Genomic DNA, 20,073 nt, shown 5'->3' on the forward strand with positions numbered 1-20,073 from the left:
GAGAGAGAGAGAGCGAGAGAGAAAGAGAGAGAGAGAGAGAGAGAGAGAGAGAGAGAGAGAGAGAGAGAGAGAGAGAGAGAGAGAGAGAGAGAGAGAGAGAGAGAGAGAGAGAGAAAACAGACAATAATGAGTGTTCCCCCCTGATGCTGAACAGAGACTGTGCATTGTAGCAATGCCAATAACTTTAACATCAATTTAGTTTTGCTTCTCAACAACAACATTGGATTGGAATTGGAATTGCCTTCATTAGTCTCACAGTGGAGAAATTTACATTTCACAGCAGCAAAGTGATGAAAGGAATGAAAGTAGAAAAACAAAATACATGAGCTGCTGGAAAGGCAGCCACTCTCGGGGCGCCGTCTTGAAGTCAAAAGAACAAAAAAAACTAAATAACAAATAATATGACAGCATAGAGACAATATGACAAAACAAAGACACAGAGAGACATTCATTCTTCAGGACTTGCTGTACCCTCTTTGTGATGACATGAAGCAGTTCTAGATGAAAGAGGAGATGATCAAAGCGTCTTTCCACCAGTGGATCAGGGACATCATGGTGGAATGTGCACATCGACTACAAGCTAAATGTTGAAAGCAAACACGCAGCTATAGCATCCATTGACGAAAAGAGATTGTCTCACATCTCCTGTTCCACATAAATCTGCTTCAATTCCAAGCCGCAACAGTTCCGCTGACGCTCCTTTCTTCTTATCGCGGGTTCCTCAAGCCATGCATCCATCCATCCAACAGCACTGACCTTCCACTGAACAAAGCGGGGCTGTGAAGATGCTGCCCATTACAGGCGCAAAAAAAGCACAATGGCCCCTTTGGTGTCCAGCTATGGCAGTCGAATGGCTCCGACATTCCTCCCATTCAAAAACCGTACTGGCATATCCATGCTGCCGAAAAGGCGCAACTGCTCAGCACAGTCTCCTCCTTGATGAATGTCGTGGTCAAAAATGCTGAAAACAATCCGTATCCATTCCACACGACACACAACAACACAAAGTGACAAAAGAAAACAAAACAAGACAAAAACAACCAAAAAAAGCAAGGCTCATGAGAGCACTTGCTGAGGCTGCCTACTCGGGCATTAAGTTGACCTCTCTACCCAACGGGAATTCAAGTCACAATACCTGTTCATTCTATGAACAAAAATAACGAAAAATAATTTTGCATTCTCTATGATGTCTTTCTTAATTGTTAAAAAGAGAGAGAGGGAAAGAGTGAGGAGCGAGAGAGAGAGATTGAGAGAAAGAGAGAGAGAGAGAGAGAGAGAGAGAGAGAGAGAGAGAGAGAGAGAGAGAGAGAGAGAGAGAGAGAGAGAGAGAGAGAGAGGCAGAGTGTATATGTGCTTTTCGCTGGTGCTTTTGCAGTTGTTTTGTGGGACTGGCCGACTCGGTGGGTACTCTTGGGATCGATCTTCTGAACTGAATTGGCTGAAGGTAATGACGATGGCTCGGCCTGGGGTAAGACCATTTTATAAATTCACTGCAGTGTTTAAAGTTTGTAAAACTGAAAAGAAAATGTGTAGATTCTTGAGACAGGATTAAATAATGAGGTGTTTTTCTGTTTTTGTATTTTTGCAATATCCGTTGTCTTTTTACTATGAATTGAAATTCGATAATAGTTGTTGTATTGTATTAAGAATTGAAGCATACACAAACACTGATTATCCAACATTTTTTTCTTCTACTTCACTATAACACGTTAGAATTCAATGAGTCAGACATTAACTTCTCCCCTTCAATTTGACCATTCAAATGTAACAAAATAGCACTTTATATAATCAACTGATCTCACGTGACAATATAAATATTTACAGTTTTGGATCCCGGAAACATTCCAATCATTCAAATGCATGTCAAGTTATTATTGTTGACAGTTCACTGTATCCAATTATATGCAGTTTTCTCGGACAAAAGCCCATTATTTAACTTTGTAATAAATTCCAGTATCTTCACATTTACAATGCAGGTATCAACGTGAACTAATAATGTTTATTATTTTTTACCTGGACATTGTAATAGTGTCATGATGACAGATATCCTAACTCAAACCTATCCAGAGATTCTCTGCATCATTCATCTTAACTTTATTTTTGGCGTGCTGGATGCTATGATAGCTGACTTTGGGTGAGTAGCGGCCAACACCTGGAACAGGTTGCCAGCCAATTGCAGGGCACAAATAAACACCCATTGACTCTTATGGACAATTTCCATGGTGCTATTCAGCAACGTGGAATTTTTTAATGGTGTGCAAAATCATGTAAAGCAGGGGTGTCAAAGTCATTTCCTGGTTTCCTCTCGAGGGCCGTTATGAATTTGGGGAACCCATTAGAATGTTTAAATCACTTCAAATATTACATATAGAGCACATAGTAAATTAATGAATAACTCGTTTTCAAATCTGAAGTCAAGAATAATGTCTTTTATTGTGGTTGACATCCAAAAATATGAAATTTTGGCTCAGATTTTAGCAATCATCATGAAATTTAACAAGTTTGATTTGCTCTCGCGGGCCGAAAAAAATGATGTGGCGGGCCGGATTTGGCCTGCGGGCCTTGACTTTGACACCTGTGATGTAAAGGAAGGCAGGATATGACGTATCAGGAAGTCCAAAACGTAAACAAAGATTAGAAAGCGATGTTTAAAGATGTTCGTGTAGCGAATTACCCCAAGACACATCAAGCACATTTGACAACAACTTGAACGTTGAAATGTTTCAACCCTGATATGATATAAAATGGCTCAAAACAAGCATTTTCACATCACATTACTCCATTAAACCACATCGAATGAAAAAACTGAAACTCAAACGCTGATTATCTAAATTAGTCATGTGTATTGGAATCTTTTGTCAGTGTTGACCTGAGAGAAAAAAAAACAATGACTAATTGTCAGAGAGCAATTAGTTACTGATCTAACATAAACAAAGAGCCTGAAGAGGGGAGCTAATGACTGGAAAGGACAGTGAAGATATTAGAGACAACAGGAAAATGATTTATATCTGGTGTTTACAATACCAAGACAGAATGTGCCGCTCTCAAAAAAAAAAAAAAAAAAAAAAAAAAAAAAAAAACAAGCAAAACATGTACATTAATGAGGCAGTGAGGCAGTCTCTGTTCAGCCTTATGCTGAACAGAGACTGCGCATTGTAGCAATGGCAATAATTTTAGCATGAATTTAGTTTTGCTTCTCAACAAGAACATTAAGTGTACCCAATTCGAATTCAAGTCATAGTACCTGTTCATTCTGTTAACAAAAATAACGAAAAATAATTGTGCATTCATTATTATTATTATTATTATTTCATATGTGCTGTATAGCATGCATATTAGCATATTTGACAATAAAGCTGACTTTGACTTTGATTATGTTGTCTTTCTTAATTGTTGAAAAAAATATTGAAAAAAAGAAGAGTAGCCCCTCAAATGGAATAAGAAAAACCCTGAAAAGAATAAAAATTATGCGCATTGATTAAGTCACCTAGTAACTTTATTTCAACACAGTGATGTCATTTAATTTAAATTTCATACGTATTATCACATTCTGTGCACAAAGACGAGTTCAGCCGCCTGTGTCCTTCAGGCATCAAGTTGTATTGAGATGGAATAAAAATGTGAGCATCATCTTTTGTGTCAACTATGTGGTGCTGGTGGTGGTTTTGTTGGAAGCATGTTGTATGTATTAATGATTGACTCTCAGCCGGGCCAATTATTGAAGCTGATATTTCCGCATTTTGGCTTCTTTTTAAATGCAATGGCTGATAAAGACAAGGTTAATTGCAGTGTCTGAAATAACACCTGCTTCTACGTCGGGCGTACAACTTACAAAACGTCTCCGCCCGGGTGGCTCAAGCGTTGATATATATATATATATATATATATATATATATATATATATATATATATATATATATATATATATATATATATATATATATATATATATATATATATATATATATATATATATATATATATATATATATATATACAGGTAACGTCCTTGTTACGACCGGGTTCCGTTCCGACAAAACGGTCGTAAGTCAAACGGTCGTAAGTCGAAATCCATTCAAAATAGCCGACGTGACGTTTAAATGACATGATAGTCTACGATGTCAATCTGTTGTTTTTAAGCAACATTTTCGATTGAAATCTAGCATATACCAAACTGTTTACAGTAAATTTATCTATTTATAATTTAATCACTTTTAGTGTCATTTTTATCATTTTATATTTCATATTATCGATTCATATTTAGACCGACCGAGGCGGCCCGGTAGTCGAGTGGTTAGCACACCGGCTTCACAGTGCAGAGGTCGCCGGTTCGCGTCCCGGTCCGGCCTCCCTGTGTGGAGTTTGCATGTTCTCCCCAGACCCGCGTGGGTTTTCTCCGGGTCCTCCGGTTTCCTCCCACACTCCAAAAACATGCATGGCAGGCAGATTGACAACTCCAAATTGTCCCTAGGTGTGAGTGTGAGAGTGGCTGTTGTATGTCTTTGTGTGCCCTGCGATTGGCTGGCAACCAATTCAGGGTGTCCCCCGCCTCGTGCCCGAAGACAGCTGAGATAGGCTCCAGCAACCCCCGCGACCCTAATGAGGAATAAGCGGTACGGAAAATGAGATGAGAGATGAGATGAGATTCATATTTAGATTTTATATCGTGGGTTAAAGAAAACACTTGGGTAAAGAATACACCTGTTTAAAAATCACTATCCCTGCTAATGGCCAGAAGAGGTCGCCCGACACACACGCTCAGACACAGGCGGACGCCGAAGGAAACCAAGCAGTGTACAGTACGACAGGAGATGATGCAGAGACGATATCTGCACTGTGTAACTACTGTTGAGTGTAGTCACACAGTAGATTTCTGTGTGAGTGTGAGACATAATGACTGGCCAAAATTGTAGTACGTGTTGCTTGCATGTTGCAGTGCCAGGCGTAGAATTAACAAAAAAGAGTCTGGCGGTCGTGGTCATAAGTACGGGTGGTCGTAAATCGCGCCGGTCGTAATTCGGATGTTTCCTGTTTAGGCATTAAATTTCGATTACTACATGACATTAATGATTGATTAATAACAAGAAAAGTTATGGATGCAATACAGAAGGCTGTAGCGCCAAACAAAGACACCCTTCGAAAACTCCAAAGCGTTCCGTGGCTGGCTTCAAAAGTTTGTGCACAACATCAGCTGAGTAAGAGACTGTGATGGGCTGGAAAGAAAACACTCATATCATTTTGTAACAAATAATCCTAACTCTGTTATAATTTTTATATTGTTTTAATATTGTACATCTACAGCAGGGGTGGCCAACCAGTCAGAGACTAAGAGCCATTCTTTTTTACTATGTTACTGCAAAGAGCCACACACGCAAGCACACACACACACACACACACACACACACACACACACACACACACACACACACACACACACACACACACACACACACACACACACACACACACACACACACACACACACACACAAACACACACACACACACACATAGACACACACACACACACACACACACACACACACACACACACACACACACACACACACATGCACACATGGACACATGCACACACACGCCTGACCATGCACACGTGTACATCGGCATGCACGAAGAGCAATGGCCAGAGCACCCGAATATAAATGAAAACTTATGTGTAAGCTCTTAGTCGTACAGGAGTGGTCCATCGATGAGAAGGTTTCTTCAGCCGTCATCTGTAATTCTTTGAAGGTGTTCTTTGAACGTTTCGCTTCTTATCCAAGAGGCGTTGTCAGCGAACTAAAATTTGCTGGTAGTTTTGGCCCTGTAGATATCCCTACTGTCCAGACGTGGCGATGACAGACTCTGCTATGATAGGTCCCTGCTCTCAGGTTGGGGGGAGCAAAGGACTACTCCCTGTGGCTACACTGATTACTTCGATTGTCCAGATTGATTACTTCTATTGTCCTGCCTGAATATGGGGTCTACGACTGGCCTGATTGCCCCATTTACTCTGGTATCTTCTCATCAGCATAACTAAGCCTATGTTGCCTAAGAAGTCTGGTCTTCTTAGGCAAATAAGTCTTAGCGAAAGAAAATAGATAGTTTTAAAGGGGAGTAAAAGAAGCTATTTTCATAAAACAGCAAAACCCTTCACTAAATCGCCATGGAGGGGTGAGGTTCTATTTGGAACGTTCCTACTAGAGACTTATCATAGCAGAGTCTGGCACCGCCACGCCTGGAGAGTAGGGATATATATATAGGGCCAAAACTACCAGCAAATTTATTTCGCTGACAAACAGCTGAAGAGCCGCATGCGGCTTGCGAGCCGTGGGTTGGCCACCCCTGATCTACAGCATAGAGTACATGCTGTAGTTTTTGGGCAATATAGCACTTTTTTTTTCTTATGTTATAACACATGTATGTTGTTAACATATTTTGACGTTCATAAAGTACATATACATCTGATAGAGCAAGGATGGGCAAACATTTTGGCTGATGGTCCATGTTCTTTTAAAATTCAACAGGTGGGCCGTGTCAGCATAAGATAAGCGACCTATTTATAAAAACTGCATGCTTTTTAAGTCCATATCAACCATCAACAGAATAAAACAATGAAGGTATTAACATACTTACTTATTAACATACTGAACGTCCAACTATGTTAACAACACACGTGTTACAACACAAGCAAAAAACAGTTATATTGCTGAAAAAATGCAGCAGACAGTACAGGTGTATAAAAATTAAAATATACAGTATATACACAATAAAAAAGAGATAAAGGACAACCGACACGTCCGGACAAGTTGCGTCCATAATTTGTAAAATCACTTCAAATGACTTCTACTGAGCGCATTTTACAAAGGTTCCACCGCATATAGCTATATTTTACATTTTAAGACTCGCGCTGAATATTCATGAAGTCTTGTTTTCGAGTTGATGACGATGTCCGAAGTGACGTCACATTCGGAACGCCCCTGACCAAGAAAGTGACACACAATGCATTTTGGGTATTTTTTTTCGTCTGAAAACCCCATGTTGATCGCAAAATTACATACATAATGAGATGGTGAATCGTTGTGTGTCGCAGCCAATTGCCGTAACACGCACCAGCGAAAGCGAACGAGGAAGCTAACTAAAGTTAGCGATTTGGCGCTTGGATAGCGGAAGTTTGATGCATGTTTACTAATTTAGTCTGAATTTTACTGAATGCTAACTGTGAGCTCACCTGGTGAAAGAGAGCAATCACCATATTAGTGGAGCAAACTGATCGGATAAACATCCACTTTCCACTGTGTCATTTTTTACTCTGGAGCGCTGTCGGAGCTTTCTCGTCTCAACCTGTGATGTTTGTGTGGCGGTCTCCTTTGTGTGTGTGCGTAAAACCCACCGCTCTGTCTTCTACCACGGATTTCAACCAATCACGGGTGGCTTTATGGCTCTGATAAGCGGCTTTATATTCTGGACAAAATGTAGCTTGTGCGCCATCTTGTGAATTTTCTGGGCGCTACATCGGAGTCCAGATCTTTACCAGTTTCATCGCTTGCAGACGGCTCAAATTTCTACGGATGAACTTCTTTAATCGATTGCAAACATTTATGCTTTCCTCTTCAGAACTATTTGAATCATATTCATAACTGGATGAGTAACAAAAAAGCATCTTCTCCGAATATGAACTCTCTGAAGCCATTGTTTTGATTCTGGAGCAAGGCAGTTTGTGTCCTTCACTGACATCATCTTGACGTGATGTCATGAACAAGGGGGCGGGACTTTGTGAATCTCCCAGGTTTTGAGCTCATTTGTGGCAGTTTTGGTACACTTTAAGTCATTTTTATTGATGTTTTGCATTTGACTAAAATATCAGCCTGCGGCCCGGTAGTTGAGTAGTTAGCACAACGGCTTCACAGTGCAGAGGTCGCCGGTTCGCGTCCCAGGCCGGCCTCCCTGTGTGGAGTTTCCATGTTCTCCCCGGACCCGCGTGGGTTTTCTCCGTGTCCTCCGGTTTCCTCCCACACTCCAAAAACATGCATGGCAGGCAGATTGACAACTCCAAATTGTCCCTAGGTGTGAATGTGAGAGTGACTGTTGTATGTCTTTGTGTGCCCTGCGATTGGGTGGCAACCAATTAAGGGTGTCCCCCGCCTCGTGCCCGAAGACAGCTGAGATAGGCTCCAGCACCCCCCGCGACCCTAATGAGGAATAAACGGTACGGAAAATGGATGGATGGATCAGCCTGTGTGTTTTGGGTATTTTAGATGCTATAGTCCTTTTAGACTATTTGCTAAAAACAAGATGAGTCGGTGTAATCTCCTGGTTTTCTTTTCACATCACTGTCCTAAACTTTACATCCCCGCGATCACCATACATGACAGCATTGCTCAGATGATGTTGTGCACAAACCTTTGTAGCCACCCACGGAACACTTCAAAGTTTTTGATGCTCATAGTTAGCGCCATTGAGCTCACCTCCTCTCTTTTTCGCCCACCAGTTTTCCAATGGTTTTTTTAAACACGATCACAGTCAAACCATTCCAGGAAACGTTCATTTCTTACTCGAGTGTCCATTGAGCCGCAAGCAATTCACTCTGAGCACGGAAATGACAGGAATCGGACTGAGCAAGTATAGCTTCCTCGTTTTTCAAAGTCTTGTAAATTTGAGTCTTTACGACTTTGAGTGTTTCGTTTAATGTGATAAATCTCACTTTGTCTTCCATGTAATTCTGTTCTTTGTTTTGATTCCACGATCTACGTAAAGTAAATGTAAATCAATGAACTAAAAAAACATTGCCCCAAGGGGGCACAAGCCAGTGTCTTTTTGTGCCAGTACCAAGCCCGGATAAATACAGAGTGTTGTGTTAGGAAGGGCATCCGACGTAAAAAAAATTGCATAAACAAATATGCAAACCAAACCTCTGAATCCCATACCGGATCGGTCGAGGTCCGGGTTAACAAAGGCCACCATCGGCACTGCTGACCTTCAGGGTACCAGTGGAAAATGGACTAGTGTTGGTCGAAGAAGGAGAGGAGGGACGTGTGCCCGGAGGAAACGAGAGAAATGGAATGCCAAGAGTATAGAAATAAGAGGAGGAACTTTGAATGTAGGAACTGGTTGACATGATACAGAGAAGGAAGGTGAACATACTGTGTGTCCAGGAGACCAGGTGGAAAGGGAGCAAGGCTAGAAGCTTAGGGTCAGGGATTAAGTTGTTCTATCATGGTGAAGACAGAAAGACAAATGGACTTGGGGTTATCTTAAAAGAGGAGTTTGTTAAGAATGTCTGAGAAGTAAAAAGTATCACATAGAATGATGAGTCTGAAGCTAGAAATTGAAGGTGTGATGTTAAATGTTGTTTATGGGTATGTCCCACAAGTTGGATGTGAGCTGGCGGAAATTGAGAAATTTTGGTTGGACTTTGATGAGTGCAGGAGTGTATACAGAGAAAGAGGTTTGCAAAAAAAGAAGTGGGACACTGAGAGGACGGACGACAGTAGACAGCAGTACAAGGAGATGCAGAGCATGGTTAAAATAAAGGTGGCAAAGGCTAAAAAAGAGGCCTATGGTGACTTGTATGCTAGGCTGGACAGCAAGGAAGGCGAGACTGATCTTTACGGGCCAGTGACGTGCATCGGGAATCTTCTTGGCGAATGATGTCCTCGCGAATCCAGATGAAGCTTGCGGCTGCTAAGACAGCGAGCAGCTCCGCAACTGGTCCATCCCACGTTGTAGTGGTAAACGTCATTCCCTTCAGACCGCAGCTCCGTCCTGTGGAGAACAAAAGAAGACTTGTGCCAGGTCACATGTCAAAAGCATGGTTTCATTCTACACATCACACTTTATTGGCGTTTCTTTCCCGATCAAAGTCTGTCTCATCGTTTAGGCTCTGCAATGCATTCTCTCACAGAAATGGCAGTAAGTCATTGTTAGATGTTAGTTGGTTAGTATGTGTTAGTGGTTCGTGAGTCTGCATTTCTGGAGGGCACCACTTTCTTGGGGAATGACGTTAAAGCCAACATCACTCATTACCAAAAGCGAACATTTCGGTAATGATGATCTGAGCTATCACCACTCCCCCCTGTTGAGACATCAAAAGTCTCAATTTGCCAACTGGGAAGGTGTTTGCGTGGAACACGATACATCTTTGACATTGCACAGATTACCAATTTGTATAAAACCATTTGTAAAGCATTGTTCCAAAATTTTGGAGGCCAAATTTTGGCATGTCGCCACATTGTATGGGTGGAGGACAATTTAGTACAAGTTGACATGGTCAGCAACATTATGGCAATCTGCGTAAATGGTCATCATCGTCGCCTTTTCTCATTCAGTTGGAGGGCACCAGTTGACAGTCAGTTTCGCTTCTGCATAGGACATCCTTCCGCGCAACCCAGCTTTATCTCCGGTCACCCTGGCGTGGACTCCCCAGGAGCTCTCCTGAACAATCTCCTTCTCCCAATTCTGAAAGAAGCTGGTTAGCGTGGAAGCCCTATACAATATATCTGATTCCGGCTGAATCTCTGACTAACATCGGTACCCACTCAACTCATTTGCCAATTTCATTCTTAACCCTTTACAGACGATGGGGTCATATTTGGTACACTAAAGATAAGTGCTTATAGATCGAAAAAAATATAGGTAACAGTTCAAGTTTCGATTGGAACTGATGCAGCACAAGTTACATGTCCCTTTAACACAGGTTATGTGCAGCTATGCCTTTAAGAGCGTCAGTGACATCATCTCCTTCTTGCGCAACACAACGTGCGCTCCTCCATTTTCAAAGCTCCTTCTACTTCTCGTCACGGATCAAATATCACGTAAGTATATGTTGTGACGATTTTATGAGCTATTCAGAAGAGGTTTACCTTGATACTGAAATGCATAAACTAACGCTAACTTGTTTATTTACCAAGAAATATTAAAAATAAGTAGTGTTCCTAATGTAGAATATTCGCCGTGCTAACGCTAGTTTCATGGTGATATTGTTGATCCTGACTGGGTACCCGATGCGAATAATTGTAAGTGAATGGTGCGTTTTGCACTAATACCTGTACCTCATAGCTTTGCATTCTCAACATAATTATTGAAACGGAGGTCCATGTTTTTTTTGTTATATCCTAAACAAAAATTAGAAAACTTAAAACATTTTCATCATAATGTCTGGTACAAATTTAACACTTCCTCTTTCCAAAAGACCGTGAAACACAGTAGGAGCACGTACAACACTTACAAGTTTCAGTGAAAAAAAAAAACAGGAAAAGCTAAAAGTCTATATTTTATTTGGGGCAAATCAAAGACAGCAAAATTACTTCTGAAGGCCTTGAGGACATTAGATTGGCATGTCAAGTAAAATCATCTGAGAGAAATAATTTGTAATCAGAAAATGTAGAACTGATTGTTTTAAAGAACGTAATAGGTTGCATTTCCACTTGTGTTATGTAAGGTTTTGTTGCCACCTAGTGGACAAAATAGTCCCCACTACCGTATGTGCATTTCACATTCTCAAATACAGTACTTTGACTTGAAGATAAGGCATCTGAAAGGACTGAAATTCTGTTTGTGATGTAATGTAAGGAAGGAGATGCCCATTTCACGGTAAGATCAGAGCATTGAGATCAAATGGTTAGTTTTGTATAGTTTAGTTTTTGCTTTTTTGAATGTTGCTGTGCCCATATGTTTTTTTCTAAAATACCATGTACTGTATATCTTTCCAGATCCTGATGAGAATGAAATAGATGACCATGTTGATGAAGACATTTTGGCATCGGACACAGTCGTGACTGTTGCATTGATGAACTTCTATCACTATTCAAATATTTTCAAAGGATTTTCGATGAAAAAATTATGGATATTATTGTTGAAAAGTTGAAATTCTATGCAATGCAAAATAACATCAATGACCCTCTGTGTCTCGCCAAAGTAGAGCTTGAGAAGTGGCTGGGATTGATATATTGTTTCTCAATCTCAAAATGACCAAACACTCGGATGCTTTGGGCTTGAAAGCTATCTCCACTAACTGATTATGCTGCAGAATGTACTGAATGTCAAGGGATCGCTTCAAAATTATAAAAAGGAACGTGCATGTAGCAGACAACACAAAACAAGCAACTCGGGGAAGCCCAAATTATGATCCCTTGCCCCAAGTAAGGCCAATGATAAAAGTTTCAAGAATTACCCAAGTCACAGCGTTTGTCAATTGATGAACAAATTGTACTCTATGAAGATAGATTTACACTCAAGCAGTATCTACCAAATAAACCAATGAACTGGGGGTTCAAGTTGTTTGTGCTGGCAGGTTATGATGGCTACATGTATGCATTCCATATACAGGAACGATAGATCCAGTCAGTTACTCCAAGGTTCCCGATCTGAAAGTGACCTCAAATGTTGTGCTCCATTTGGCTCAAAACATCTAACCAGGAAACAATCATCGATTGTATTTTGATAATTGGTTTACATCTATCCCCTTACTCCAACATTTGGCAACAAGAAAAATCTGGTGTTGTGGCACAGTGAGGCTCAATCGATTGTTCAGCTGAACCACAGCTAAAAGACATTGAGGTTCTTTTCCCGCTGATGATACAGTATTCGGTTTGACAACATAGCTCATGTTCCATATATTGCAAAGAACTGCAACAGGTGCAAGCATGGCACATGCTCAGTGAAAACTAATATTTACAGCAAAAAAATGCAATGTAAATCTTTGTTTGAATCATCACAAGAACTGCTTTGCATTATTCCATGGTTATTAGCTAGTTTTCTTTATCTGTAAAGGAACTATGTATTTTTATGTAAACATTTTATGTCAATATTTTATGTAAATTATGTATGTATTTTATGTAAATTATGTATGTATTTTATGTAAATATTTTATGTATTTTATTATTTTAATAAAAATATGTCATATGGGTAAAAGTCTAGTATTTGAAGTTGCACTTGACATATGTTCCAAAAAAGGCACCCTCTCAACATAGGCCTTTCATGATGATTGGGCCAAATTAGGCAAAAATTTTCTTAGGCTCAAATTTTCTACATTATTGAAAAATAATAAAAAAGGAAGCTACTAGTATGTTATTATATCCATCAGTGACCATAAAAACTGAACAGAATTTTTTTTTAAATATTAATAATAATAATACATTTAATTTACAAGCGCCTTTCTTAACACTCAAGGACACTTTACAACAAAGACAACACACAAAACAGTAAAATCATGCATAAACCAATAAATAATAAGATAACATAATAAATTAGACCATGTAAGCAAGTTTAAACAGGTGGGTTTTCAGGTGAGATTTGAAAGTAGGAAGGGAGTCAATGTTGCGGATGTTGGGTGGAAGTGAGTTCCAGAGTTTAGGAGCGGAGCGGCTGAAAGCTCTGCAGCCCATCGTTGTGAGACGGGCAGAGGGCGTGTAGAGGTGGAGGGAGGAAGAGGATCTGAGGGCCCGAGTAGGAACGGAGATTTCAATTAGGTCAGACAGATAGGGGGGGCAAGGTTATGGATGGCTTTAAATGTAAACAGAAGTATCTTGAAATCAATACGGAGTTTAACAGGGAGCCAGTGGAGCTGTTGGAGGACAGGAGAGATGTGGTGAAATGAGGGTTTTTTTGTGATGATCCGGGCTGAAGAATTTTGGACTAGTTGGAGTTTATGGAGACATTTTTGATTGACCCCGAAAAGAAGTGAATTACAATAATCGATACGGGAGGTGACGAGACTGTGGACGAGGATAGCAGTGGTGTGAGGGGTGAGAGAGGGACGGAGACGATTGATATTGCGGAGGTGAAAATATGCAGACCGGGTTATGTTATTTATGTGGGAGTGAAAAGATAGTGTGCTATCAAGGATGACACCCAGGCTCTTAACCTGAAGGGCGGGGGACACGGTAGAATTGTCAATGGTGAGAGAGAAACTGTTTGCTTTGTGAAGGGTGGATTTTATACCGACAAGGAGAAGTTCATTTTTTTCGCTGATTAGTTTGAGAAAGTTATGAGAAAACCAGGATTTGATTTCTGAGAGGCAAAGTGTAAGGGATGCAGGTGGAAGAGAGGCGTCGGGTTTACTGGAGTGGTAGAGCTGGGTGTCATCCGCGAAGCAGTGAAAATGAATTCCAAATTTGCGGAAGATATCACCAAGGGGAAGAAGGTATATTTTCTAATTAGAACATAATTCAGGCAGTAAAGGGTTAACGGCGAGAAATTCCTTTAATGTGCACTGCATCCGATTCATAATAATAATGTTAATTCGTAATCAAATTAATCTTCACAGGTTATCCTGCACTTTTTGTCGTAACTATAAACTACTTTTGAACGGACAAATGTCATCACTGTACGCAAAGGCAGATAGAAGATTAAATAGCATTTGCGGCTGCCTTAATAAACGTTGGCTTTCCGCCATCGCATCTCCAACATTGAATATTTTTCGTACGATCAAGCCTAATTGTAACAATTCGTCACTCGCTAGATGGTCGGATGAGAAATATGTGCAAAATAAAAAGTGTCAAGCATTTGAATAAATGACAAAAACTATACTTATGGAAATCAAAACTATTAACAATAGGGGCTTTGTCATCGATCCCAAATCATCAGTTCGGTGTGCCAAACTCTAGATGTGCAGTGAATTACACCAACTGTTCCGGCTTCTCTTGTTGGATCTCCTATGACAATTGAAACGGGGATTAAATTTGTTTCCATGAACATCCAGAATCAAAATGGTGAATCTTTTTACGTAATTTTGGGGTAAGATTTACCTTGCCAATTCCATCCAATTCGAGATAAATGTTCCTGTCATTTAGCCTAATTTACTGCGTAAATAACTTTGACTTCTTTCAAATGGCTTAATCAAGCCATATACAAAACAATGTTTAGCTCAATCTAACAAAATTAATCCTATAATTTTATAAATTCACTCTTTGACTGTCATTTTCTACAATTTCCATTTCATTTTGCATTCGCCTGAATCAGGATTTCAAAATTATTTGTCCCGATCGCAGACAAAATTGGAATCTTGACTTCAAGGTGGTCAATTCTGTTAGTGAAAACACTTTATCCAATCTCACAAAATACTTTACTTTTGCCTTCAAATTCACTCATGTTCGGCTTCTGTTTATTCATTTGTTTGTTGGCTTATTTATTTGTTCACTCAGTCTAATTTGCCTGCCTATTTAATGTAGTTTTTTTTTCAAGTGGACGGTATTCATCAAGGAGCTATGGAAGAAAAAACAGTGTTATGTCATTCATTAAGACTTCAAGCTGGCATGGTTGGACACGTTTCCCAATGAGACAGGATAGTCGTCTGCATGGCACCCCCGTCGAGTCCTCTTGTAATGACAAGGCTCTTTCCCCAGGGCACATTCTCTCGTCATGTGAAAGGAGAAAAGAGAACTGCGCGGCAGATTTCATGAAGGAAGGAACAATGTTTTTGCACAATACGTTTGTGAATGTTAACGCAACCACAACGTTGAAAAAAAAAACACCACTGTTTTCTTCTATGTTGATCGAAACAGCGCCACTCTGCCCCTTAGTGGACAATCATTGAATTGCACCTCATTAAAAATTTGAATTGCATGTCGTTTGTGCATTTTTTTCCACTTTTAAAATCCTGCGGGCCTGATAAAGGCTTGTTGGGGGGACAGTTCCGGCCCGCGCGCTGTATGTTTGATACTCCTGCTCTAAGAACTCCAAAAAGGATGGGTACACTGAGTTGCTGTTTGATGCATGCCCCCCATACCCTCACCCTAAGGCAGAGGGAGGTAACATTCTCATCTACAGGGGTATATAGGCAGTGGGCCGGGGTCCAATGAGCACACTGCTCTACACCTCTCACCGTGGGCTGGTACCAATACCAAGGCTGTGTATGGAGGCAAGTGAACTTTTCTACCCCAGACAACAGCTCAGGCTCCTTTTCATGAAAGAGAGGTGACATTCCACATCCCAAGAGATAACTTCTGTAGTCGAGGATCACATCGCCCCTTGCCTTGGCTGCCGCACATCTCACATCGCACACGACCCCTTTGGCCCCTCCCATGGGTGGTGAGCCCCCGAGAAGTTGATGTTTGGCACTCTTCTCTTTTTGTACCTCATTTTTAACTTAAAGGTCAATCCATTCACAGGCTTGTTGCCTCTACGGGCCCCATCTGTGTAGAACTGGCCACCGGGCGCTCGCCAACAAGCCACATCTACAGGCTGTCTCCACTGTCTCCAGAGGGGCGCCCCCGGTGACCAACGTCCAGGCCCACTCAGTTTCAATTATGTTTCTTAACATAAGCGGTACTTTGAGCTGTGCTTTCTCTGGTCCCTCATGAAACACCTGTTTGCCATGGGTGACCCTGCCAGCGGGCATAAAGCCCCAGACAACTTAACTCGTTGGATCATTGGAACACACAAACCCACCCACCATGTTCGGGTGATGGCTCATGGAGGAGACATGAATACACATTTTCCAAAATGTTATTAACCTCTGAGTCACAATCATCCAAATATTTTTGAATCAGTTGATTCAAAAATATTTGAACAAAGAAATCTCTGTGACAATAATGCATTATAAAATGAATAGATGTATGACAAAACTTCTACTGGAAGCTGCTTCACAAGCTGCGTGTGCTTTGGTAAATTTGGTAAAAGCTCACCGAGCCTTATCCAAATGTCTGTATTTTTCCACACACTTCTTCTGGTAAGACTAACTCCAGTGTTTGAAACTATTTCTGGCCGGAGGCCCAGGGCGTACAACTTTCAAAACGTCTCAGCCCAGTTGCAACTTCTTCAAGGAAAAAAAAAATATATATATATACGTATAATAATAATAATAATAATAATAATAATAATAATAATAATAATAATAATAATAATAATAATAATAATAATAATAATAATTATCATCATCATCATCATCATCATCATCATCCTCTTCTTTTTGTTTCGGCTTTTCCTCTCAGGGGTCACCACAGCGAATCAATGTCCTCCATCTATCCCGGTTTTGTCCATCCTCTTCTCTCACACCAGCTACCTTCATGTCCTCTTTGACCACATCCATAAACCTCCTCTTCGGTCTTCCTCTCGGTCTCCTGCCTGGCAGTTCAAGGCTCAGCATCCTTCTCCCGATATAGTCACTCTCTCTCCTCTAAACATGTCCAAACCATCTCAGTCTGGCCTCTCTGACTTTCCCTGCAAAGCTTCTAATATGAGTTGTCCCTCTAATGTACTCATTCCTGATCCTATCTAACCTGGTCACTCCCAAAGAAAACCTCAACATCTTCAGCTCTGCTACCTCCAGCTCTAATTCCTGTCTTTTCTTCAGTGGCACTGTCTCAAGTCCAAACATCATGGCTGGTCTCACCACTGTTATATACACTTTTCCTTTCATCCTAGCTGAGAACCTTCTGTCACACATCACACCTGACATTTTTCTCCAGCCGCTCCAGCCTGCCTGGACACGCTTCTTAATAATAATAATAATAATAATAATAATAATAATAATAATAATAATAATAATAATAATAATAATAATAATAATAATAATAATAATAATAATAATAATAATAATAAGCAAGAGCTACATCAAACCGCTACATGCCACGTGCAATCCTCTTTTTAATCTTTCAAAACTTTCAAGTACACTTTTCAGTCACGGTATAGTCCGAAGCACGAAACAGGCTTCTGATTAGCTGCCTTGCCGCGTATGAAAATTGCCAAACGAACGTTCATTTGGCAATTTGCATACTTGGCACGGCAGCCAATCAGAAGCCTGTTTCGTGCTTTGGACTACACCATGACTGAAAAGAGTACTTGAGAGTTGAAAGCCGCTTAGAAAGAGGAGGCCATGTGGCTTTGAACAGACAACGCAATGCAAACGTGGCACCATGACGACAAACGACAACTGGAGCAAAATCTTTTTTTTACCATAATTTACCATAAATTAAGCAAGGCAGCATTTGTGGTAGGTACTTCCTCAATTAAAAAAAATCATTTATATTTTGCAACAATGTTTTTTTTTTGTTTTTTTGTTTTTTGCGATTAGTCGTCTTATTGTGTTTCAAGCTGTGAAAATTGGGGCCGGCAACTTTGTGGCCGGGCAGGACACTTTGCAGAGTTGTCTGGCCGGGTGTCTGCAAACTTTTTGTCATGAGTTTCAGACACTGCTAACTCAACATTAACACACCTTTAAACAGGATAATCAGCTCACAAGTCACTTAACACATGGGTTTACTCCTAACTTAAGTAAATAGATATTTAACAGTCCATACTTTCTTGGAACAACAACAATCAGCGTCCCCCTTTATTTTATTTTATTTATTATTATTATTTCATTTAAGCGTTACCATTGCACTGACTTCTTGCTGATCACAATGACACTGTACAGTGAAACCTCGGTTTACGAACCCCTTGGCTTACGAACTTTTCGGTTTACGAACGTTACATTTATGGAAATTTTACCTTGGCAGACAAACTATTTTTCGGTATACACACGGAGCTGCCACAATGAGTGATGTGTCGTTCGCGAACGAGCTCGTTCTCCTAACAAGAAAATGGTGGCCACTGTTTTTGTCCCCCAGTTTTATGTTAAAGCCACGTGATTGGTCAAGAACGCAGCAGTGGGGGATGGGGTAACAGACAGAGAGAGAGTGAGGCCATTCTCCAAAAAACAAAATGGCGTCTTCGGTTAAAGCCACGTGATTGCTCAAGAACCGATCAGCAGTGGGGGGGATGGTAAACATAAAAGAGACAGGCAGACAGAGAGAGAGTGAGAAAACACACACACGAAAGGGAGATGACAGAGCTTGAAACAAAAAGTGAAAAAGAAACAAAAGTGAAATAGTGAGAAAATGTATAGAAAACAGTGATATTTGGACCCATTTCAACTTTGATAGTTCAAAAGCAGAGTGTAGACTGGAAGGTTAAAATATCCCATCAATCAGGCGCCACAAATAACTCGCACAAGTCATCTGTACACTTGATGCAAAAAGCTATCAACCCAGCTAAACAGATCACAATTGATGAAGAACTAGATACAATTATCACAGAGAAAGCATCTACAAGGGATCATTCCTCAAGATGGTGAAAGAAGCCTATGTTCCTCATCAAGTGTTTAATGCTGAGGAAACCGGACACTCCATTGTATCAAGCCATTAATGACCATCACAAAGGTAATTAAAATGACTATATTGTACAGTACAGTTTATTTCTTTAATCATAATACTATAGCACATGTATTATACATAAAATAAGGTACAGTAAAGTCCCGTTATATCGATATTCTCGGGAGTCTGGAAATATATCGATATAACCGGACTATAGATATACTATAGTCTGCATTAAACTGCATTAAAAGGGGGCAAAAAATGGGTAATCTTTGATATGGCATGTCATTTTCTCCTTGAGTTCACGGATTGCGTATCTAGCATGCTTTTGTACTGTAGTGAAGTGAAAAATAAACTTTTGCATTAAATAAAAACATCATTTATTATTTTTATAACACACTCTTGCAATCGTGACTCTGAGTCGCACTCGACATTGTTGACATTGTACACACGAGAGCAACCACGAATGCCAGCATGTACAAACATGAAATATAGTGATTATTGCAAGCAATAACTATATCTGAATGTAACACAATTAAATATATGTATGGAAAACAAAAACTGCAACGTTTACATTACTAACGTTGATGACGTATTCAGCTGCATGTCGAACTATTTCGCAATGAAGGATTTGCTTGTTGGATTGTCCTCCACAGCCACGATTGCCTTGTACGTTGTTCGGACATCACAATTCTGACGTTTCCCCATGGTTGAAATTGGTGTAGAACAACAGTACTTTATATAAGAAGACTAAAGTATTGTGACGTTCGGTGTTTTTGTTGTTCATGTTTGGGGGCTGGGGCTTGGGAGGACCTGACAACGGGGTTCAAGAGAGTGCCTGAATAGAATGACTGTACGTGAGTTGTGGCGTAACGCGGATTCTTTCTCTTTCCTAAGCTGCCAGAGTTTGGGCATGAACCATGGCTTGTTGTTGTTGAATGAGCGGAAGGACTTTGTTGGTACACACATGTCCTCACAGAAACTGATGTATGATGTTACAG

At 40.4% G+C, this 20,073-nt stretch overlaps 1 protein-coding gene across 1 annotated transcript in view; it reads left to right on the forward strand.

The window, feature by feature from the left end:
* The first annotated feature begins 1,397 nt into the window (after window positions 1-1,397).
* The window catches only part of LOC148900215 (zinc finger protein basonuclin-1-like), an 81,233-nt gene continuing 62,557 nt past the window's right edge, over window positions 1,398-20,073 (forward strand). The window contains 1 exon segment of the mRNA XM_088993030.1: window positions 1,398-1,468. Coding sequence (XP_088849156.1) covers window positions 1,448-1,468 — 21 coding nt within the window. The 5' untranslated portion in view covers window positions 1,398-1,447.

Source organism: Hippocampus bargibanti, linkage group LG03, assembly GCF_051943395.1.
Source record: "Hippocampus bargibanti isolate YZ-2025 linkage group LG03, ASM5194339v1, whole genome shotgun sequence".
Taxonomy (NCBI): Eukaryota; Metazoa; Chordata; class Actinopteri; order Syngnathiformes; family Syngnathidae; genus Hippocampus; species Hippocampus bargibanti.